Source organism: Aethina tumida, chromosome 1 (assembly GCF_024364675.1).
Source record: "Aethina tumida isolate Nest 87 chromosome 1, icAetTumi1.1, whole genome shotgun sequence".
Lineage (NCBI taxonomy): Eukaryota > Metazoa > Arthropoda > Insecta > Coleoptera > Nitidulidae > Aethina > Aethina tumida.
In genome coordinates this window covers 4376528-4401754 of record NC_065435.1, presented here as the reverse complement: position 1 = coordinate 4401754, position 25227 = coordinate 4376528, and the positions used below count along the sequence as shown (strand labels likewise).

At 31.1% G+C, this 25227-nt stretch overlaps 3 protein-coding genes across 6 annotated transcripts in view; 2 read left to right on the top strand and 1 right to left on the bottom strand.

Annotated features, from left to right (window-relative positions):
• LOC109609472 (synaptic vesicle glycoprotein 2B) overlaps positions 1-11903 on the top strand; it is a 37060-nt gene extending 25157 nt beyond the window's left edge. For both annotated transcript variants that reach the window (XM_020026134.2, XM_020026135.2), the window contains exons 2-6: positions 9642-10312; positions 10367-10909; positions 10962-11224; positions 11277-11436; positions 11493-11903. In XM_020026134.2, the coding sequence (XP_019881693.1) occupies positions 9795-10312; positions 10367-10909; positions 10962-11224; positions 11277-11436; positions 11493-11676 (1668 nt within the window). In that variant the 5' untranslated portion in view covers positions 9642-9794 and the 3' untranslated portion in view covers positions 11677-11903. The remainder of the gene's footprint in view (positions 1-9641; positions 10313-10366; positions 10910-10961; positions 11225-11276; positions 11437-11492) is intronic.
• Positions 11904-14381: 2478 nt separating this feature from the next.
• LOC109609457 (protein tyrosine phosphatase domain-containing protein 1) lies at positions 14382-23706 on the top strand. Its single transcript, XM_020026115.2, has 10 exons — positions 14382-14585; positions 17444-17524; positions 17572-17687; positions 21389-21511; positions 21571-21754; positions 22176-22287; positions 22348-22513; positions 22567-23078; positions 23129-23276; positions 23329-23706. Exons 1-10 carry the CDS (start codon positions 14383-14385, stop codon positions 23511-23513), a joined length of 1830 nt encoding a protein of 609 aa, XP_019881674.2. The 5' UTR covers position 14382; the 3' UTR covers positions 23514-23706.
• Positions 23707-23728: 22 nt separating this feature from the next.
• The window catches only part of LOC109609438 (neuronal PAS domain-containing protein 4), a 56894-nt gene continuing 55395 nt past the window's right edge, over positions 23729-25227 (bottom strand). For all 3 annotated transcript variants that reach the window (XM_049965636.1, XM_049965641.1, XM_049965643.1), the window contains one exon: positions 23729-25114. In XM_049965636.1, coding sequence (XP_049821593.1) covers positions 24186-25114 — 929 coding nt within the window. In that variant the 3' untranslated portion in view covers positions 23729-24185. The remainder of the gene's footprint in view (positions 25115-25227) is intronic.

Genomic DNA, 25227 nt, shown 5'->3' with positions numbered 1-25227 from the left:
TCTTATGCAAATGAATTCACAAAGAGTGTCCATTAATCAGTATGCAAGTAAACAGAACCATGGAGGTTGTATTATATAAATCCCAGGTTCGGTGCAGTAAAAAAAAATCGACTCTAATGTGCGATGCAAACAGTTCTGTTTATCTGTTTATCGTAATTGTTATCGTAGAATAATTTCATTACACGTAATGAAAATTTCAGTAAAAATTATTCACAATAAATACATTTGTTTATTTATATCTGCGTTTAATTGGCAGCATTAGTTGTTTTTAATTTTTCTTGACCTTGCTCTATAATTTACCCTGTAACTTAACTTTATTTAATACGCACATTGTTATTGTTTCAATTCTCCGGTCGGCACTTTGAGATTAGTCGACCGCTACCACGCTGGTAGCGTTTCACACTTGATTACCATTACTGTCATAATTTCGTTATCGTTTGTCATTTTAATAAATTTGAATTATATAACTATTTAAACAAATTAGCGAATTTTAATTTCGATGTGGACACATTGGTTTCGTCAAGGTGGACCGACCGAAATCGATAAACAAACGTTTGGTTTGGTACTTGGGGTTTTCCTTTGATCCCGACTTATATCGAAAAAGGCTTGTTTATATTATTATTTCGTTCGATGTGACGTTGCATTTTGCGGATGTTAATAAAATGCTAATTAAACCCACGTGCACAATTTTTAAATCAATATTTTGGAAGGTTCTGGAGTTTTGGATCCTCTGAGTAATACCATATTTATGTTAAACAGGTTCTGTTGTATTTGTTGGTGACTACTTCAAAACTTATTAGTTATTCAATTTTGTCAACTTAATTCTTTAAAAACTTATTATCTATTTAGTTTTGAAGAAGTTATCAACAAATATAATATAACTAGTAAAGTTGAAAACCATTTTTATCAACTAAATTATAAGTAAATATCATTCTTAGCAGCTTAATATCTACTTTACTTGTCAGCCACACAGTTTTGAAGAAGTTGCCATTAAATACAACCAAAATTGTTAACTTAAATACCGTTATTTTGAACTTAATTTCCTAAATACTTATCAATTATTCAGTTTTGGAGAATTTGTTAGTAAATCCAGCAGCACTAGTCAACTTAAAAACCATTCTTATCACCTTAATTTCTTGTTAACATGTGACCTATAGATATAGATTTGAAGAAGTTGCCATTAAATAGAACCAAACTTGTTAACTTAAACATCTTTTTTCTCAACTAAATTTCTTCTAAACTTATCAGCTATTCAGTTTTGGAGAATTTATCAATAAATGAAACGAAATTAGTTACATTAAAAATCATTCTTAGCAGCTTAATTTCTTCTTAACTTGTGAGCTTCACATTTTTAAAGAAGTTGCCATTAAATATAACCAATATTGTTAACTTAAACATATTTTTTTTCAACTAAGTTTGTTCTAAACTTATCAGCAATTCAGTTTTGGAGAATTTGTTAATAAATGTAGCGAAACTAGTCACCTCAAAAACTACTCTTAGCAGTTAAATTTCTTCTTAACTTCTTAAGAAGTTGTCATTAAATACAATCAAACTTTTCAATTTAATTTCTTCAAAACTTATCAGCTATTCAGTTTTGGAGAATTTGTCAGTAAATGCAGCAGAAATAGTCAACTTAAAAACCATTCTTAGCACCTTACTTTCTTGTTAACTTGTGACCTATATAGATTTGAAGAAGTTGCCATTAAATACAATCAAACTTGTTAACTTAAACATCGTTTTTCCCAAATAAATTTCTTATAAACTTAAAAGCTATTCAGTTTTGGAGCATTTGTCAATCAATCTAGCTAAACTAGTCACCTCAAAAACCATTCTCAGCAGCTAAATTTCTTCTTAACTTCACAGCTATACAGTTTTGAAGGTTGTCATTAAATACAACCAAATTTGTTAACTTAAACATCGTTCTTCTCAACTAAATTTCTTCTAAACTTATCAGTTATTCAATTTTAGGGAATTTGTCAATAAATGCATCTTAAAAACTATTTTTAGCAGCTTAATTTCTTCTTAACTAGACAGCTAGACAGTTCTGAAGAAGTTGCTATTAAATAGAACCAAACTTGTGAACGTAAATATCGTTTTTTTCAACTTAATTTGTTAGAAACTTATTAGCTATTCAGTTTTGGAGGATTTGTCAGTAAATGCAGTGAAACTAGTCACCTCAAAAACCATTTATAGAAGCTGAATTTCTTCTTAACTTGTTAGTTATACAGAATAGATAAACTTAAAACGCCAGTTTAGATATAGTTTTTCTTAATTTGTCAATAAATACAATGAAATTTGTCTGTGTGCATCAAAAATCACTTAATGGCCAAAAAACGTCAATTCTGTCTTTAAAATATTTATTTTGACTGTTTCTTCTCCCTTTGATTATCATTTTTAACTATAAATTTAGCATCATATTATTTCTTTTTCATTTTGTATATATTTAAATCATTTATTTTGATATATAGCACACATTTAAGTGACCAATTAACATTATTATTCATACACATGTTAATAAATGGCGGTGACGTTTTGGAGCTCAATTTTTAATATTGATGTAAATACTGATAAAATGCAAATTTAGGTGAAAAATTATTATTTACATTAATACCAACGCGTCACTTGATTATCAGGAACAATAGAGAACGTGTTTTCGGATCGAATTTACTGAAACAATAAGACATAAATGAAGCAATAAAATGATTATCATCCCATTATTATTAATATCCGATGTTATAATATCGTTTTTTAGAAGTAAAAACATGTAAAACAAAGAATTGCAGGAACGTGGCTTAGTTATCTACTAAATTAGTTAGTAAAATTATAATAAAAATTTGTAAATATAATTTTTGATAAGAACAATCTTTGAACGTATTGTAAGATAAATGTGAGCTTGAACTTTTGTAATTTTATGAATCAGCATTAACATATTATAATAAGATTTTAATTTTAGTCACACAAATATTTATTCATTGCGTGTATGTTCTCACAATTATAGAATATTGATTAGCTCACACAAATATTTATCTATTTATTGTCTTATTAATTATAAATAACAGTTTATTCAGTTTTCATTACGTATTAATATTTACATTTCTTGTTGATTGCCACACACAACTTCTTTTTGTTCGCGATCGTCGGATTGAAAATTCAATTTCACACAATAAAAAAGTGTTTACGAAGGTTGGATTTCATGAAAACCAAGTTCACATTGAAACGTCTTGTAGAACACGATTTTTTCTGGAAATGGTCGACCGTTTAGCAGGAATTAATCTCGTCGTTGTCGCCGATTACACCAATAAAAATGTGCCTTTGTTAAGTTTATTGTTGATTTTTTTTTACCCTCGAAATAGCCATGTATAATAGTCGGAATCATGACCCACTTTATATTAAAGTTTATAGCACAGTGACCTTGTGAATTGTCGATGTCCGCAATTATTCGGAAGCCTTGCTAGCTCACGAAATAAAAAAAACCCAGAAGAACCCAGCTAAGCCTGTGTGTGCGCCGTTACGGTCCTGCGTGTTTTGGCGAAGAGGCTCTTCTGACGCGGAGCCACTCGCACCTTCAAAACATGGGTGGTTCATTGTACATCTCATCGGGACCTTGAACATCATTGTTTATTTTTGTGCATCATCAAATCAGGACAGTCACTTAAAAACTCACTGTTATTGCACTTCTCCACGCTCGCCAGTGAAAAAACACGACAACAAGATAATTTCAATTGTGGAAAATTTCGGCTGGACGGCCGGCATCAATCTTTATTTGTTTAAATAATATTGATATGGGACTTTTTCAAGCAACGAACAATCGCTATGTTAATTTTGCACGAGCGCTCAATTAAATTTTACTATTTGCATTTTAATCGTGTTCGTAGTAAGAGTTATTGAAACTGAAAGTGTTTGGATCGATGCAATAATATGTTTACCAGATGAATGAATTACGAATTAACACCAACTACTAAAATAGTTAATTTAATTGAAAATAAAATGAACACTAACTACGCCTTTTTTGCTGAATTTCCATATAGTGTCTTTAAATTGAATATATTAATAGTGTGATTAGTTCATCCAATATGGCGCATCCGGTACCTGTTTTCTAATAAATATTACGGCCTCTAAGAAGAATTCTCAGAAACCGCCCATTTACTTTGATTATTATGCATTTAACAATTAATAAAATATCAATTCGGATGTTAATTTTGCACGAGCTTGCCTCTATCTTGTTTTATATTGACTGAGTTGTTAATTGATGTAATTTATGTTTCGTAAAGTAGTTGGGTGAAACACGTTGATGACTTAATTACTGTTCTTTTTCAAAACTTACCAATTATTCAGTTTTGAAGTAGTAGACAATAACTTTAACAAAATCTGTCAATTTTTGCACCATTTTTCTGAAGTTAACTTCTTCAAATCTTGTCAGTTATTCAATTTTGTACAGATTATCAATAAATGGAACATTATTTGTCAATTTAAACATATTCTTCTTAAGTTAACTTCTTCATAACAGTATTTAGAATGATATGTCCACCATTGATGAATGAACTGATGCTAAAATATTTACTAATTACCCCTTTTAGTCATATTTTCATAAAGCGTCTTTAAATTGAATATATAATTAATTTGATTAGTTCATCCAATATGGCGCATCTGGTACTCGTTTTCTAACAAATACTTCTGCCTCTATGAAGATTTCTTAGGAACCACCCAATGACATCTATTATTACGTATTTAGCAATTAATAAAATATCAATTCGGATGTTAATGTGGCACCAGCACTTATTATTTGGTGTAATTTATATTCTGTGAAATATTTGATGACTTAATTATTGTTCAAAAGTTATCTTCAACGAAATCTGTCAATTTTAGCACCATTTTTCTCAAGTTAACTTCTTCAAATCTCGCCAGTTATTCAATTTTGCACAGGTTGTCATTAAATGGAACAAAATTTGTCAATTTAAACACATTATTTTTAAGTTAATTTCTTCATAACGTAGTAGGTCTTCAGTTTTTGCTGAAATTGAAAGTACTTGAACCATAGATGAATCGATTTCAAATTATTATAGTTACTAAAATAGTTTCTTTAATCAATTCTAAAATATCTTCTAATTACGCCTTTTTGTTATATTTTCCTAAAGCGTCTTTAAATTGAATATATAAATAATTGTAGTTCTTCCAATATGGCGCATCCACTTCCTGTTTTACAATTGAAACAATGACGTTTATGGAGTTTTCTTAGAAATCGCCCAATTACTTGGATTACTATGCATCTAGTAATTAATAAAATACCAATTCAGATGTTAATTTTACACGAGCACTCGTGTTTATAATAAATGAATTGATAATTAGTGTAATTCAGATTTTGTGAAGCATCTAAATCAAACAAGTTAACAATTTAATTAATGTGCTTCTTCAAAATTGATCTGTTATTCAATTTCGAAAAAATTGCCAATAAAAATAACAAAACTTCTTCTTAAGTTAACTTCTTCAGAACTCTTATCAGTGTTTTTAAATTGAATGTGTAAATAGTTTGTTAATTTATCCAATATGGCGCATCCAAGTTTTTTTAGAAATCACAAATCTCCTTTAATTATTATTTAACAATTAATAAAATACCAATTTTGATGTTTAGTTAGTTTAGATTTTGTGAAGTAAGTCAATAAATTGATTTAATTTCTGTTCTTTAAAAAAACTTATCAATTAGTAAGTTTTGAAGTTGTTGCTAACAAAATTCAAAGAAATCTAACAATTTAAACGTCATTTTTCTCAAGATAACTTCTTTAAAACTCATTCAGTTTTAAACAAATTGTCAATAAATGTAACGCCTTTTTTGTCATATTCCTATACCTTTAAATTGAGTGTATAAATAATTTAATTAGTTAATCCAATATGGCGCATCCATTTCCTGTTTTACAATGGAAACTATGACGTGTAAGAAGTTTTCTTAGAAATCACCCATTTATTTTGATTATTACTCATTTAACAATAAATAAAACATAAATTTCGATGTTAATTTTGCATGAGCACTTGTTTTTATGTTGTTTATAATAACTGAATTGTTAATTGGTGTACAAATTTTTTGAAGTAGCTAAGTGATGACTTAATTACTGTTTTTTTTTTTTGAATATTTACCAATAATTATTGAATTTTGTTCTTGCTAATGAATGAAACTTGTCAATTTAAACACCTTTTTTCTCAAGTTGACTTCTTCACAACTCATTAGTTATTCAATTTTGAACAAGTTGTCAATAAATGCAATAAAATTTGTCAATTTAAACACCTTCTTCTTAGGTTGACTTCTTCAGAACTTAGCTGTCATTTAGTTTTTATTGAAATTTGAAGTATTTGGATTGATACAATGTGTATACCAGATTAATGCATTTTAAATTACCATTACTACTAAAATAATTACTTCAATTGAAATTAAAATGACTATTAATTACGCCTTTTTTAAATATATTTCTGATTTTAATTTGAATATATAAATAATTCGATTATTAATCCAATATGGCGCATCCAAATCCTGTTTTACAATAAAACCCATGACATCTACGAAGTTTTCTTAGAAGTCATTCATTTATTTTGATTATTATTCATTTAATAATTAATAAAACATAAATGTCGATGTTAATTTTCCACGAGCACCTGAGTTTATCTTGTTTATAATAACTAAAGTGCTAATTTGTTTAATTCAGATTTTGTGAAGTAGCTAAGTCAAACAAGTTGACGTCCTAATTACAGTTCCTCTTCAAAACTTCTTAAGTTAACTTCTTCAGGACTTTTTATTGGATTTTGGATCGATGCAACCATTACTACTAAAATATTCACTTTAATTGACATTAGAATGAATGCTAATTACATATTTTTAATTGTATTTCCATAAATTGAATATATAAATATTGATTAATAATCCAATATGGCGCATTCAATTCCTATTTTCTAGTTAAAACCACGCCCTCTGTGAAGTTTTCTTGGAATTCACCCATTTACTTTAATAATTATGCATTTAACAATTAATAAAATAACAATTTGGATGTTAATTTTGCACGAGCACTTGTATTTATCTTGTTTATAATAACCGAATTGTTAATTAGTGTAATTCAGATTTTGTGAAGTAACTAAATCAAACAAGTTGACGACTTAATTACTGTTTAACAAAGATCAAATTTATTTGCGTTTTACGTATAATAAATAGTCGGATTGTTTTTTGACGTATAATTTAAATTTACCTGAGATTTTTCGAAAATTATCCTTGTTTACATTATTACAATGTAAGTTACAATAGGATAAGTAAATATTATCGGAGTGGCCTCTTTTAGCACGACCTTACAAGGTTGTTCAGATTTAGTGTTTCTTATTTTTAAATAATAGTCATATTTGAGGTTATTTGTTTTATTTGTTAGTTTCGAAAACCTGATCGGAAAGTTGAAATCGCATTAATTTGTTGGAAAAATAAATGCGCAAAAAATTGATTTATACAATTTTGTTTGGAAATTGCGTAAAAGTTTAACTACCTGTTTTAAATCATGTATAAATGTTTATATAATTATTTGTTGTTTCTACCGTGTTAATTGTTTTAAAGGTAATAATAAATGTTTGAATCCCGAAAAAACAATTTCAATAGAAACGGTTACACGAGCAAAGTATAAAACTAACGGGGGAATCACCTAATAAAATTGGAAACAAAAGCTAATTTTATCAGTTAAAAATAACTTGACCAGTTCAGGCTTTGGTTATTTTAAAACAGTGAAACGAATAAATGTTTAATATATGTACTAATAAACGTTAACTAAGTGTATTGTTTTCAGTTCATTAATCGGCTTAATAAAAACAGCAGATGTTTTAATAAGCATGATCATTGAGCGTTTGGTGTCCGTTTTAAAGTCGCCAACACATTTTTGCAATAATATCTGGAAGTGAACGACTAGGAAATGCTTATTTACCCATTTAGGCGACAATGATTAGCGATGGTTTTAAGTGGAACAATTAACAACAAGATCACCTCCATATTCACATGGATTTAAAATAAATCCATATAAGAATTCAAGTTTATTTCATTGAAAACGACGAGAAACACATTTTCTATAGTCTACAAGGTATCGCCAATCCATCGGTGACATCTATATGCAATCAAATGCGATTCTTTGTGAAGTGACTCACGGTTTAATTGACACTGACAATAACTCTTAATTAGTCGTCTTTTTTCGCGTCGATTCAACTAATTAAACCTAATGCCATTCGATGTTTTTGTTGTGGATGCATTCTAACCTTTTCCTTCTAACTTTCAGTCCCAGTTTTCAGGTTTTAACAAGTAACAACACATGTTGTGTTGTGGATTAATCATCATGGCTAAGTTTTCTTTAATTAGTTTTAATGAGCTTATAATAATAAAAAAAATAGAACAAAACATAGTAAAATAGGTTACACAACAGTGCTATTGTTTCAATTAATTTATTACCATTTTTCTTCTGCGTCAATATCATTATGAAATGATTTTCACTGGTATTTTTGTCAAGGATATTCATGAAAATGATACAAGACGAGGCACTGCATTGATAGTGAAAGCAAAACATTTATGACAACAGTGTAAACCATTAAAAACTTGTTTTCTATAGTTGTCTATACCTAACTAATGCATTGATACCATTATTGGTGAAATAAATCACGACCGTCTGGCGTTTTATCATCGGTGAACAACCAATTTTCTGATTTTCCTCGTGCCTTCCTTCCTTTCACGGTTTCGTAAACTTGCCCTCGTACTAACTTAACTCTGTGAAACCAAGTGAAAAATGCAGTGCCTGCTTCACTGCATGTAATAACTATCGCATAATTGTGGAAAATAATTTTGTATGTGAATATCATTCGATTATGAAAACGTTTTGTTTATATAAAAACTAGCACAAGCATAAAATACAACATAATCGCGGTCCGTGTGTTGCTTTGTAACAGGATCTTTGCCGAAAAAATTTGCGGCCAGCCAGAAAACTTTCATGCTACTTAACATATTCTCGTTAACTTTCTTTTAAATAATTAAATATTGATTTATGTCGTTAATAACCTTTGCAACAATGAAGCGAAAAAATAAAACACATCGGAACTGTAACACCGTCAAGTTTATTTATTAATGGAAATGCGGCATTGACATATTTTCAAAATGCTTATTAAAAATCTTGTTTATGACAAGTTTACGTAAAAATAAATAATTTATTTAAATGATTTAGGTAATTTATGCTCTGCCGTACTTGATTTATTTAATACCAGATTTTTATCAGCCCAGACGTAGCCCCCCTCAGATAAACCCAACCGTTTTATTTTGATTGCTGAAACTAACAATAAGACTGGTTGGACCACTCGTTTTGGGTTATTGGACGGTGAAATTACTATTTGATAGATTTTATATCAGTTTACACAGTTATATATGTTATTTTGAAGCCAGTTTTCACCTTTAAATAATCAATTTAATAATGAATTAATAAAATGTGGGTAAAAATTGGTCACAATAGTGCTTAATGATAATAATTTATAATAATTATTATGAATGAATGAATGAAATATTTAATTTTTCCTATTGTTGTTTTGTTCTTAATAATTACACACAGAGAGTGAGTAAAAAATGCTAATGTAGTACCCATTGTTTGTTGCAGAGACTAATTTAATCTCTTGCCCGTTGCCCCCATTGCCATCCGCCGCCCAAAAAGGAAGACCAACCAAAAGGAACTCAGCCGCCAGCCACCGCCAAGCCCTCAATTGAATTTTCGCTAAGCGCAACAGAAAACAACTAATCCATACATCGTAGAATGGTAGAAGGTGATCCTGCTTCAAAACCCAAGCTTGACTGTGATGTAAAAGACGAGCGAGTTGCTAACGGCTGCGGATCAAAGGATCTCGAGTTAGCGAACTTTGCAACACTAAAGGACTTAGGCAAACTTCCGGATGTAGAGAAGGGAAGCAGCGACAAAGCTGACTTCGAACGGGCCATTGAATTGTCCAGCTATGGAAAGTTCCACTACCTCCTGTTAGCAGTATGCGGCTTCGTGAGCACGTCGGAAGAGATGGACGTCATCTCGATGTCGTTCATCCTTCCATCGGCTCAGTGCGACTTAAAACTCAACACCCAGACGAAAGGATGGCTAAATTCCATTATTTTTATTGGAATGATGGCCGGCGCCTACACCTGGGGATCGGTTGCTGACGCACTTGGTCGTAAGAAGGTGCTCATCGCGAGTTCGTTCATGAACGCCATATGCATCGTTGCGTCCAGCTTCAGTCAGTCATATGAGCTGTTCATGTTCTTCAGATTCCTAAATGGGGCGGCGTAAGTGTCCACAACATCATCCACCAACTTGTTGACTAACTATTTGTGTTTCAGATTGGGGGGCAGCGGGCCAGTAATATGGTCTTACTTCGCAGAATTTCAGCCGAAGTCCAAACGAGGTTCGATGTTGTCGTTCATGGCGGCATTTTGGACGTTAGGCAATTTGTTTGTAGCCGGTCTCGCCTGGCTAATCATACCTCAAGATATCGGTGTTGTGACATCCACTTTCGTGTACAACTCATGGAGGATATTCCTTTTGATTTGTGCCATCCCTTCGTTCATCGTGGCAGCTTTGCTGTGCTTCCTGCCGGAAAGTCCGAAGTTTTTGCTGACACGCGGCAAAAGCGAGGAGGCACTGGCGATTTTCAAGCACATTTATCACGTCAACACCGGCAAGGATCCCGAAGACTATCCGGTGAAACATTTGATATTAGAGGAAAGTCACAAGTCAATCGAGCAAGAAACAAAGGAAGCCAAAAGATCTAAATACAGGAACATGCTCAGTGATATTGTAGATAACAGCAAGCAACTCTTCGTTTCACCAGTAGTCAAGTTTACCTTCATCTCAATTACAATCAACTTTACATTCCACATTGGGTAAGCCCCACAATCACCTCCTCAAAACCCAGTACTAACTAAAGAGTTTCAGTTACTACGGTTTGATGATGTGGTTCCCGGAACTCTTCAATCGTTTCGACGAGTATGCCAGAGTGCACCCGGGCGAAAGCGCTTCCGTATGTAAAGTGACGGAATTCGTGGTGCAACAGGGCAGTCAGCAACACGGAGGCACGTGCTCCGACAAAATCGGCAGCGCCGTCTTCATGGAGTCCTTGATAACCGTGGCTGCAGCCTTACCAAGCAACATCATCGCAGTCTTGGGAATGGACCGTCTCGGACGTAAATTCTTCTTGGGTAAGTCCCCCATCGTGTTCCCCGAGACCGTAACTCATTCTCGTTACTTCAGTTTTCAGCACGATGTCTTCCGGACTTTGCGCAGCTTCCATGTATTTCGTGTACAACAAAACTCACAACTTAATTGTGTCGGCAGTGTTCAGCAGCGTTATTTCATGCGGTAACGCCGCTCTGGATTGCTTAATTACAGAAATCTTCCCAACAAATCTCAGGTAACATCTTCATTCAATTCGTCAGCTTCAAATATTTATTGGTGTTTTTATTTTAGGGCAACGGGTGTGGCTATTTCGATGGTGGCAGCTCGTTTAGGTGGTATTATTGGTAACATCGTTATTGCTACTTTGCTGGACATGTACTGTCCAGCTCCAACATTCATCGTTGCAGCGTTGTTGATTGGTGGAGGTCTCCTCTGCCTCTTCTTGCCAAACACCACTCGCGCACCATTGTCTTAAATTCGTATCGAGAAGGATGTGTAATAAAACAGGACTAAATATTTAATTTGTTATTATTAGATCGTTCATTAATGTTATATTCCTATCATTGTTCAGCATTGCATTTGTAGATAAAAGAAATGTATTTCATGTAGTATTATTTCAGTATAGTTTTGTTCACTTAGTTGGTATTCATATTTTTTCATTATTGTATTGTATTATACTTATAATAAAATTTTAGAACTCAACGTTTTGTTTTATTGCTACATACTGGTGGTGTAATAGTGGTTGCATAACTTTACTTACTACAAGAATTCAAATTTATGTAATTTTTGAGTTTAAAGATAGAATTATAGATAATTTTTCAGGACACTTACTTCAGAAATGTTGTTAAGTACTGCTTAAAGCATCCATGACATTATAGATTATATTATTTACTTTATAAAACCAAAATCAAGAGTAAATATTCCTTAGTTCAATTGTAATTAATATTGAAAGTCCTTCTAAACTACCCAATAAGATATTGGCCAAAGAAAAAAAATCAATCTGGAACCAGAAAAAATAAAGATACGTGTAATGGAAGGAAACACCATGAACACAGGAAAATGGGCCAATTTCCTCAAAGATTGATATCGTGATTGCAAGCACGCCTTTTGCGCGTTTCGCCTCGCTCATGTATATTCATTAAACAAAACCATCAACGTTTGTAAAAATAATGCGAATAAATTAATATTGAATTTATTCCGAGATATTTTTAGGTTTGTTTACTTTTTGAGATCTAATGTTTTGGTGTCGCAACGTAACAGAAGGTAAAATAAAAAAATGGGCGAGACATTCACGAAAGCCTGCATTGCTGACAGATTAAGATCCACGATAAAGCTTGATGTGGTTCAGTTAATGTTTGCAAGAGAAGGCTAATGCGAAAATCAATGAGTTTTGAACTAAAGGGCAAAGGAAACGTGAATGTTGTTGGTCTTGTAAGTTTTTATCAAAAAATCTTCACGTGGATTTAACTGTGTGAAAAAGTATTTTTGACATGGAACTTTAGCTTTCATCATTTTTACTGTATGGCCTTTCATTGCTCTGTGAGAATTTAAATCGATTATTTGCTGGGGGTTTTTTATTATTATAATTATTAAGTCATTGGTCGAAGTGAAACTGTAAGAAAAATTATAATTCACCATTACCAAGATCGGGAGAAACAGGCTAAGAGTTTATGGCTAGATAAGTCAATCGTTTCCTGCATTATTGAAAAATTTAGAGAAACTAGCCAAGTGGTAGCTATAAAAAAATTTGTCTGAGATCGACAAACTTGAAAGCATGTCAAAAAACAATCCAATCTTATCGGCAACCTGAAGAAATGGTACTTGCTGAAATTAGTTCAAGAACTGCGAGATGGTTAGTAGACTTACAAGGACTTGGATTACATTCATTGGACCATAGAAGTTGGAAGGAGCAGTTTATAGTGACAAGTTTAAATTTATAAAAAAATGATGGTTCTGCTTGTGTTAAACATTCTACAGGGATAAAACTAAGCAAAAAATTTGTTATACACACAGTGAAACAAGATGGCGGTTCAATTATGCTTTGGGGATGCTTCAATTCTTCTGGCGTAGACCCTCTTAGGCTGATTAATGTACAGGGATATATTAAACAACAATTTGCTTCCATATATTGAAGAAATGTTCTTCAAAAACGTGTTTCAACATGAAAACGATGCCAAACACAAATTCCAAATTGTGACAGATTGGTTAAAAGACTAAAGTATCAGTGTTTTGTCTTTCCCGACCTAATCTCCAAACAACAACTTTATAGAAAACATGGAGGATCACCTTTATAACCAAATTTGTCATAAAAATTGTACAATGAATGAACTCAGCACAGTAGTTCAAAAAGCTTGCAGCAATATAGACAACATTAAAGTAATGAATCTAAGATAAGTAGAATAGGATCAAATGGTGAACAATACGTTCTTCATCCTTCAAATACACTACAAATACATTGAAACACTTTGGAAGAAGCGTTATGGTTCAGGGGTTTTTTGACATGGTGCCAAGACCGTTTCATGTACAAAGATATCATGAGAGATGTAATGGAACCAGTTGCCAACGATAATTTACCAATTACATGGAGGTGTCTGTTATTTTTTTAACTACCATTGTCTGTAACTGATCTCTACAACGTTTGTTCCAAAACTTTGGAGTCTTCGGAGTCTTTGGTGTCTACATCAAAATAATCTCCGTTATAATTTCTCTGTTATTATCATCTTGATATACTTTTGAACAAAATATAGAAGAAATAAACGAAATCTGGGAGTCCACATAAAATAGCTCCCGGCTTCAACCCCCGTGCCGTGTGACTAATAATCCCATCGCGGCTTTGTTGTGTTTGCGCGTAGAAGTTCGTAAACATAAATTAAGTCCCTAGCATCTAGGTGTCGGACAAAGACTCCGCATGGCATTGCTTGCCCCCATAATTACACTTACATTATATAATTTGACGCAGTGCGCAAATGTTTTTCCAACCCTGCCCCATTATATATTATTTATTTACCTTAACTACCATTATTTCTATAGTTTTATTATGCAGATAATATCCAATAAATTTAAGCATGCGCCTACAGTTGGAATTAAAAACGTGCTTTTCTGATCATATCAATTCATAAGCCGCCAACATAACTGTTCAAAGTTCGTCGCTACCCTCATTTCCACACCACATTCGTCAAGCATGGAGCAACTGTCTCCGAACCAGCCGCACTCGAACAAACTGCAAGTGCAAGCGAATTACAACAAACTATCGGACCACATCAGAAGATTGACCCCGCAGGGGGTGCAGTGCAGTGTGTTTTGTGGGGGAGTCAACTGTAAATATGAGAATCCCGAAAATTGGAAGGCGGACAGTTTGGCTCTGCAGGGAATATATTCGCATTGGTAATAGTTTTTATTTTTTTGTTTTGTTTTGTAGTTTCTGTTGGGGTTGTCCGCGGATGGTACAACAGGTTGGTTAGTGGGGGGACACCAAACGGGTTTTGGGGGTCAATTGTTTTGGTTTAATTGTTTCACCGTATCGATAAAATGAACAGCTGACGTCAATAGTATATATTTATTCGTCCTTAAACTTCTTAAGCGTGAGAAATATAAAATTAGTTTTCCCAATAGTCAAATTAATTTTATAATTTTTAACTGAATATTTTATTGTATTAAGTTTTACATTTCTATTTTTGTTTATAATCTTACTGAAGTTCTTTATTCTTCTGGACAAATAAAAAATAAATATTTATAATAAATCAATTAATTTGAAATGTTTATGATTTAAAAATTATTAATCAATTGTATATCAATATATAGAGATTTTTGTACCATTTAATTTTACTGAGAGCTCTTTTTTGAGGGAATTAACATAAACATATTTAAATCAATTAATATTAAATATTTAAGATAAAAATTATTAATTTCTGTATTTTATAAAAACAAACAAACAGGGAAGATATTTTTGTATTCAAGAGATTTATTAAAAGATAATAATAAAAATTTTTGAGGGACTTTTTTTATTATTTTTTCTTTGGAATGTTACCTAAAATTATTTTTTTTAATAAATACAAATAAGAAAGAAAATTTCTGTAAAAGTTTTTTATTTAGACTTATTTTTTAAATTTTACCACCTTCCATATTTTTATTATTATTTAAATTAATTAATTATTAATTGCTGTATTTTATATATTAACTTTTTATAAAATAAATAAAGAAGAACGAGATTTTTTAAATTAATAAAGTTATTAAAAAATATTTGGCCCATAAATAAATATTAAAATATATAAATTTAAATAAATAAATATTTTAAGTATTTAAATTTCTATTTTTTTATTCATAATTTCATTCATAAGTTATTTGTTTCTCAGAGAAAATAAATTACAAAATATTTAAATCAATTAATTTTGAAAATAACAGTTTTTGTGTTTAAAAAAAAAAATAATTAAAAAATGGTAAAGATTGTGTATTTAATACATTTATTTTTAAAAATATAATTTAATTTTACTTTTTTGAGAAAATTAACACGTACATATTTAAATCAATTAATATTAAATTTTTGTATTTAATAGTTATAATTTAAATATTTTTTTTGCATTTTTTATTTGAAATATTAAATTTCTATTTATTAGTTTATAATTTTACTGTTCTTTGTGTTTTAGAAAAAATAAACTCAAAAATATATAATTTGTATTTTATAAAAAAAAACAAAAAAGAAATATATATTAAATTTATTTAAAAAAAATATGGACTAATTTTTATTTGAAATATCTAATTTATATTTATTTGTTTATAGTTTCACTGAAAGTTTTTTAGAGAAAACAAACACAAATATTTAAATCACTTTATTTTGAATATAATATTTAAAAATTATTAATATTTAATAAAAAAAATTATTTAATTATTATTATTTAATAGTATTTCTCTATTAAATGTTTAATATAATTTTGATTAAAATATTCTGAAAATGCATTCAAAAGACTTTTTTTACTTTTACTTTTAGTTTACTTATTCATTTTTTTTATTTGTTTATGATTTGTGAAACTTTGTAATAAAGTTTTTGCAATTTATTTTTACTTTTATTATATTTTTCAATTTTATAAAAATATTTTTCTATATTTAAAAACATTTTAATTTATTAATTTTTTTGATTTGATTTTTTAAAAGTAATAATATATTTTTTAATTTTAATTAGACAAAGGTGTATATTAATTTTTATGATGAAAAAAATATATATTCTCCATTAATTTTAAAAATTGAGTATTGTATTTTAATGATATATTCATTGCAATTAATCGAAAATCAATATATACATATATATCATATGTACTGTATGTGTTTAACATTTAAAAAACTTTGATTTCATATCTACACCATTAAAAGTATAATTGTCTAACTTTCACGGTCACAGTGCAACAGGAAATAATAAATTTTAAATAACATCTAAAACAATTATCTTTTTATTACAGAATTAATTTAAGTACATCTTTCAAAGAACTGTGTATATTTTTTTGAAAGATTGATTGAATTAAATTCATAAAATTAAGACATTCAAAACAATTAAATTAAATGCATATAAAGCTATAAACGAAAATTTAAAAATTTATGTATCTATATAAATTCTCTTATATTAATTCTGTTTTTATAAATTATGCCAATTATTATAATTTGTTAAACGAAGAAATTAACTGAAATTCAATATTAAGCATCTGGTCTAAGTTTGTCCTTGAAATGCATAAATTTGAACAAAAATACGTTATATAAGGATAATAATAGGTTCGGCTTTCGCTTTTATTCATAATTTAGTTTCTTTCATATCGGAAATGGAAACTGTCACCCTGTTATTGCAATTGATTTATAAATTTCGTCAACACTTGATGTTAAGTTTTCCTACACGACCACATTGACAAGCAGGAAATGTGGGACGCAATTTAATACGACCTGAATATGTCTTCATGAATTATGGTTTCAGGTCGTGTATTGCTCGTCTTCGTTTTTACCCCAATACCAATAAAAGGCAATTTGTCAAGGCACTACAATTTATCAAATTAGGCTAACCAGCTCTTTCAGTTACGGTAATGATATATGAAAATCGATAGGTCTTTAGCGTGATCACTTAAAATTGATTTTAAATTACGAATATTTGGAGGATTATTGAACATACAGGGACTTCCAAGTCGATCGTTCGCAACGAAGTTTACAGAAATAACGAATCGGTGTCAAGATTTTCCTTTGCCCTTCACCAAATCTATTATTTACAGGATCACCGATGACATACTGGCGATGGCAAGGCCCAGTACACTAACAATAGTACAAAAAAACGTGATACAACAGTTCGAAAGGTACAATTATCCACCCTCGTTGGTCATGTTTAACGATTTGCTTTCAGTTTGGGCATAAAAAGTATTATTAATCTACAATGTCCCAGGGAACACGCGAGTTGTGGACAACCATTAGACGATTCGGGATTTTCGTATGACCCGAATATTTTTATGGAAAACAACAGTAAGTTCATTCACAATTCATAATTCAAAACCTTATCTGCGGACTATGTCTAAATTGTTGTTGTGCAGATCGATAAATGTATATCATAGAATTACATACAAATATTTTTTATGTTGCTCACTCACCGTAATTAGTTTTTGTTTTGCTCAATTTTACTCGACACGAACTTACATTGCACCAAAATAAAAATAGAAATAATCTCATTGTTTTTTTTTTTTTGTTAATTAAAAATATTCTTGTTTGGAGGTCGTGTCGCTGTTTTTTTATGAATGGCAAAGAGTACTAGTTCATTTATTGTCTAATTATAGAACAATATTAAGGTTACTGCTAAAAATGTCATAAAAAATTACACATATATTTTTAATGCTTTATTAATTTGCTGTGAACAAATTTGAATATCCTTTGGTATCGCGTTCGTTTCTAGATTTTTAAACTTTTATTTGTAAATAAAATGAAATTACGACATTTTATTGACTTATTGATTAAACAAAAGGACTTATTTATCTTGATTGTCATCTTTCCATTAAGATTGAAATGATAATTTTATGTTTTTTGGCATGTTTGAATTTAATGACATTTATGAAAAGTTTTTGTACAAATGTTCCTTCACAGTAACCACACTTTTTTTATTCAGAAAATGGCAAGATTAATTACTGTGATTATTTATACTTTAGGAACTTATTACAGTTTTAGTATTGTTCTGAAGTTTCTAACTACTTAAATTACTCGTCAAAATAGCGAGTTTTTCTTCAGACTAAATATGCATTTTTGAAATTGGTTCTTTCATCTTAAAATAAAATTAGCACATCTCTAATTTTGTTAACAATTTCTTTTTAAATAAAACTACAACTAATAAAATAATTTATTTCTAGAAACTGTCCAAAATCTTAGCTACTTTTTCTTCCATTACTTTTTATATACAGTAAATTAGCAAGCTTGTCTGAAAGTTTCTAAAGTCCTAAATTCCTTGTCAAAATAATGATAATTTTATATTTTCTGACATATTTGATTTTAATAACTTTTATAAAAAGCATTTATACAACCGTTTTTTATAATAAATATACTTTTTTGGAATTTATTCTTTCACTCAATATCTCGTCTTAAAATAAAATCAGTATAGCCTTCATTTCTGTTAACAATTAAAGTAAGCTTCTTCTTCTTGTATTCAGAGACTCTAAATTTTTGTCACTTGTCATTTTCTCTTCCATACTTTTTATATACAGTAAATTAGTAAGCTTACTTGAAGGAATTATTTATCTTTTTGGAAAATTATAATAGTTTTAATACTGTTTAGAAGCTTCTAAACACCTAAATTCCTTGTCAAAATAATGATAATTTTATATTTTCTGACATATTTGATTTTAATAAGTTTTATAAAAAGCTTTTGTACAACCGTTTTTTATAATAAATATGCTTTTTTGGAATTTGTTCTTTCACTCAATATCTCGTCTTAAAATAAAATCAGCATAGCCTTCATTTCTGTTAACAATTAAAGTAAGCTTCTTCTTCTTGTATTCAGAGACTCTACATTTTTGTCACTTGTTGCTTTCTCTTTCATACTTGTTATATTCAGTAAATTAGTAAGCTTACTTGAAGTAATTATTTATCTTTTTAGAAAGTTATAATAGTTTTAGTGTTGTTTAGAAGCTTCTAAAGATCTAAATTCCTTGTCAAAATAATGATAATTTTATATTTTCTGACATTTGATTTTAATGAGTTTTATAAAAAGCTTTTGTACAACCGTTTTTTACAATAAATATACTTTTTTGGAATTTGTTCTTTCACTCAATATCTCGTCTTAAAATAAAATCAGCATAGCCTTCATTTCTGTTAACAATTAAAGTAAGCTTCTTCTTCTTGTATTCAGAGACTCTACATTTTTGTCACTTGTTGCTTTCTCTTTCATACTTGTTATATTCAGTAAATTAGTAAGCTTACTTGAAGTAATTATTTATCTTTTTAGAAAGTTATAATAGTTTTAGTGTTGTTTAGAAGCTTCTAAAGATCTAAATTCCTTGTCAAAATAATGATAATTTTATATTTTCTGACATTTGATTTTAATGAGTTTTATAAAAAGCTTTTGTACAACCGTTTTTTACAATAAATATACTTTTTTGGAATTTGTTCTTTCACTCAATATCTCGTCTTAAAATAAAATCAGTATAGCCTTCATTTCTGTTAACAATTAAAGTAAGCTTCTTCTTCTTGTATTCAGAGACTCTAAATTTTTGTCACTTGTCATTTTCTCTTCCATACTTTTTATATACAGTAAATTAGTAAGCTTACTTGAAGTAATTATTTATCTTTTTGGAAAATTATAATAGTTTTAATACTGTTTAGAAGCTTCTAAAAACCTAAATTTCTTGTCAAAATAATGATAATTTTATATTTTCTGACATATTTGATTTTAATAAGTTTTATAACAAGCTTTTGTACAACCGTTTTTTTACAATAAATATACTTTTTTGGAATTTGTTCTTTCACTCAATATCTCGTCTTAAAATAAAATCAGCATAGCCTTCATTTCTGTTAACAATTAAAGTAAGTTTCTTCTTCTTGTACTCAGAGACTCTAAATTTTTGTCACTTGTCACTTTTTTTTCCATACTTTTTATATACAATAAATTAGTAAGCTTACTTGAAGTAATTATTTATCTTTTTGGAAAATTATAATAGTTTTAGTGTTGTTTAGAAGCTTCTAAACACCTAAATTCCTTGTCAAAATAATGATAATTTTATATTTTCTGACATATTTGATTTTAATAAGTTTTATAAAAAGCTTTTGTACAACGGTTTTTTACAATAAATATACTTTTTTGGAATTTGTTCTTTCACTCAATATCTCGTCTTAAAATAAAATCAGCATAGCCTTCATTTCTGTTAACAATTAAAGTAAGTTTCTTCTTCTTGTACTCAGAGACTCTAAATTTTTGTCACTTGTCACTTTCTTTTCCACACTTTTTATATACAGTAAATTAGTAAGCTTACTTGAAGGAATTATTTATCTTTTTGGAAAATTATAATAGTTTTAGTGTTGTTTAGAAGTTTCTAAAGACCTAAAATCCTTATCAAAATAATGATAATTTTATATTTTTTGACATATTGATTTTAATGAGTTTTATGAAAAGCTTTTGTACAACCGTTTTTTACTCTAAATATACTTTTTTGGAATTTGTTTTTTCACTCAATATCTCGTCTTAAAATAAAATCGGCGTAGCCTTCATTTCTGTTAACATTTAAAGTAAATTCCTTCTTGTTGCACTTCAATAATTGAAGTTGTAACTACCAAAAGAATCCTAATCTAGAGACAGTCCAAAATGCCACTTTTTTTCTATTATTTTTTTTTACATCCAATAAATTAATGAGCTTAATTTTAGTAATTATTTACCGTTTAGGAACATTATGAAAGTTTTAATATTGTTTTGGTGTTTCTAAAAGCCTGAACTCCTTGTCCTTTCATATAATAGTGTGACCAATCATTAGATTAATGTAATCTTCCATTTCATGTTGAAAGCTTTTGACCCTATTTTAATAGCAACTGTTTTTAATTTTAATTAAAAAAGTATTTTCCAACTGAACTAGAGCACAACTAAAATATTAACAACAAAGTCTCCACAAATAAGCCATACAAACAAACACATTGACATAGTTTGCAGACAACACAGGCCAACTGATTAATTCATATCCTCCACAATTTTCCAGTATATTATTACAATTTCACATGGAAAGATTACGGCGACGCCACATTATTAGGTCTTCTGAACATGGTAAAAGTCATCGCCTTTGCCATAACGGAGGGCAGAGTTGCGATTCACTGTCATGCAGGTATGTTTGTATTCCAACCAATTCGGACAGTTATAATTATTCGTTTACCGTTTCCGTAGGGTTGGGCAGGACAGGTGTGTTGATTTCGTGTTATTTGGTCTACGCACTGAGAGTGTCGGCGAACGACGCCATCAGATATGTTAGATTGAAGAGGCCAGGATCGGTGCAAACGAAAGGACAAATCGTTTGCGTTAGACATTTTGCTCAATTTATTCTTCCCAAAACCATTACATTTTTTATAAGGTGAAACGTACTGTTTATGAAAGAAATTGTGAATCGATAAGTCGGTAATGGAACATATAATTTTTATTGTCGGTTGTTGTCAATCACCACGTTAAAATTACCACGTATGTGGTTTTGTTGGATTGGTAAATTAGAGCACTTTGTAGCAGTTTATTATTTAAATCAGTAAGCAACGTTGTAAAGTAGCTGCAATAAAGTTTTTATGATTCAGCAAACTAACCAGGAAATCAATATCAAAGTTTCCAGCTCAAATTCTAAATCATACACAGCAAGAAATGTAATGAAATGCAACATTGAAACATATTTTTATCGATTCTAAAGTTTCTTAATGGTTGTTTTAAAGTTTAAGCGGAATTATTGCAATTTTCATAATTCCATGGTTAAGTTCTGCATTGCATGTTATAATTATTTCTTATTGCAGAGATACCAATGAAGATAAATATATGAACCAATTTTCGTTGCAAAGGTTCTTGAGAAGGCAACAAGTCTGTCTCCATGGCTACGAGGAAAGAAACTTTAAATATATTCCAAAGGTAATCCTTTAATCCTTCAAATCAAATTGGTCTATAACACACCTTACAAACTATTTTCAGATTATACATTTTATATGTGAACGTATGTTAAAACTGTGTGCATGTTGGGTGGAAGAATTCCCCGCCTCCAATATTCCATACACCGCTAATTTCCTAACGGCCACGATGCACGAAAAAATGGAAAGACAAAACAGCATCTACAGCATAAACTGCATCAGTTCAGACGGTAATAACTAACTGATCAGCAGATAACCATTTTCTCTAACGGTGATCTTTCAGCAATTTATCAATTAAGCGAAAGCCTACAATCTCCATCGACTCCATCAAACGACATCTACTCGGCACCCTCAAGTCCAAACCCTTCTGAGAACGGCGACGCCAGCGACACCTTTTCTGAGTTCAGCACCTTGGATGGGGAGGAGATGAACGAGGAGTTGTTGTTGCAGAACAACTGTTTCAAAAAGCTGGAAATAAAACGGAAGTTCCTGCAGGAACAAAACCTGGAAGACTGCAACACCTACGACGCCACGAGTCTGGTCGAAGCCCTGCTGATGGACTACAACGAACTGGGCAGTGACTACAAGAAGATCATTAAACAGTACCAACATCAAATCAACAACTCCCAGCTGGGGTGGCTGAAGTTGTCCGTGGAGAAGGATTTGAGAATACTGGCGGGGCTTCTGTATGAATGGTTGGAGAATTTGAAGACCCCCATCATATCGATTCATTGTTTTGAACACATCGTCATTAATTACAAACAGGCTGACGTTTGCTTCCAAAAATTCCCCGTGGTATGTATTGTATCCCTTAAATTTACCCGTTAAACCTTGTTTCTTTGCAGGAAGATGCTTATTTGATAGAGTACATGTTAAGATTTTTGTCTAAAATACAACCAATAAGTAAGGAAGACCAAGAACGTGTTCTGAAGAGGTTCGTGGCCGCTTTCGCACATCAAAGTGTTGTGATCGATGGGAAAGTTCTACCTTCAGGTAACTAATCCCCATTCCCCGTCCATTATTTTTGATTTATCGAGTGTTTTAGAGAAAGGTTTCAAAAGAGTGCGCGATGGGACGTTCGCCTGTACGATGATATTCCTCCAGTCACTTCTGGAGCTAATTGACGACCACCACACACAGAAAACAGCATTACCAAACATAAGCGTGCAGGACGAAGACGATGATGACGATGAGGTCGAGTATGGAAGTGCAGAAAATGAGAATCTGTAATTTTGACTGTGTGCCAATGGTGTTTTTCTCTAAAAAAGTGTGATAAATATATTATATTGAAATGTAAAGCATGTTAAGATATTAATTCTGTCTACTTCAAATTTTTATAATGTTTTTCTTGATGTATTCTCAATATTGTCCAGGCTTAAATGATAATAAGTTTTATAATGTAATTTTATGAAAAAATATATGAGAATGACAGGCTGTTTTTTTTAATGACATTCAGAAGAGGTAAACCAAACTAATGGGATGGAGAACATGAAATCAAAACAACCTAAGATTGTATTATATCATTTATTATTAAATTATACATATTATAAACATAAGAGATAATTACACATTCAATTAATACTGGAAGTTTTTGTTTGAGCTGCTTGTTCGGGAACATTTTTCAATCATCCTAATTCAAAGAAGTTGGAAAATTGGTAGTGACAAACAACAACAAACAAATAATACCTAGGTGTGTTTAATTGTAGGAACATTTTGTATGTGTTAATTATTTATAAAATTTGCTTTGTACAACTTAAATTAAAAACCGTTAAGATTAAATTATTTAGATTGTACTATGAAATTCTCCTACTATTTAAATAAATAAAAAAAAAATGAAGTTCGGTACAATATTGCACTTGGCACAACAAAAAAAAGGTATCTAAATAATCACAATACTAAAAATTAAGGGGTGTCGCGGTCCGCCGAGTCCGGAGGTGGATGCTTCCTCTTCGGCGGCGGCTGCAACGGGAACAACCGATGCTCCGAGGGCCAATAGATCTGCCTCTCGTTGTCGACCGTCAGGGTGGCCGACAGAGAAGGCACGTACTGCTCCGGCATCCAGTCGAACGAAAAGGCGCTGCCGGTGTGAGTGCTCGGCGTAGCCGTCGGAGTTGGAGGAGTGCTACCGACGTACGGACTCAACTCCTGGTGGCACAGGTCGGGCACCTTTTGCAACGTGTCCGACCACGGTGGGCTCGGGTTCCACTGGTCCATCAGCTCGCTCGGGTCCACTTTCAGTAAGGTCCTGGGCCGTTCGGACATGTGGGAGATCACGAGGAGGCCGCTGCCTCCGCCGTCGCTGTCCGGCACGTCCACGTCGGCGACGTCCAGTTCCAGATTCTCCAGTTCTTTGGGCTTTCTTTTGCTGTATGAGTAGTCTACTGGCTCGGAGTCGATCCGTCTGTGGTGACGTGGATGCTGGTTCTGATGGGCCTGGGTCTGGGACGTGTGGTGGGTTATGTGCGGCTGCAAGGATGGGGTCATCGTTGTGAGATGGGAGTATCCGCCGGTTTCGTGGTTCGATGTGAACTCCGGTCCTTGCGTGTGCTCCGTTGGATAATAGAGTAGTCTCGATGATGGGCCGACGTCGTAGGTTAGTCCGTATTGCAGTTTGTTTTGGACGGAGTAGTAGTGGTAGAGCCAACTGTTGGTTCTCATCACTGAAGCTTCGGCTTCGCTTAATACTTGATTGGTGCACACTATTACGGGTTGTTGGTTGCTCTCAGAGCTTTCTTTTACTTGGAGGACGCAGTGCATCCAGAGCCATTCTCCAGATCTACGTTGAAATTTTGCTAACAGGATACAGGATCGTTCTTGTTCCGATTGTGTTACTGAAAAACAAAACAAATTGTTGATTATAACATTTTTAGAATACATTTAGAAAGTTTAGTAGTTAAATGTAAAATTAATTTCATATGTGTATTATATTTATCTTTAAAACTAA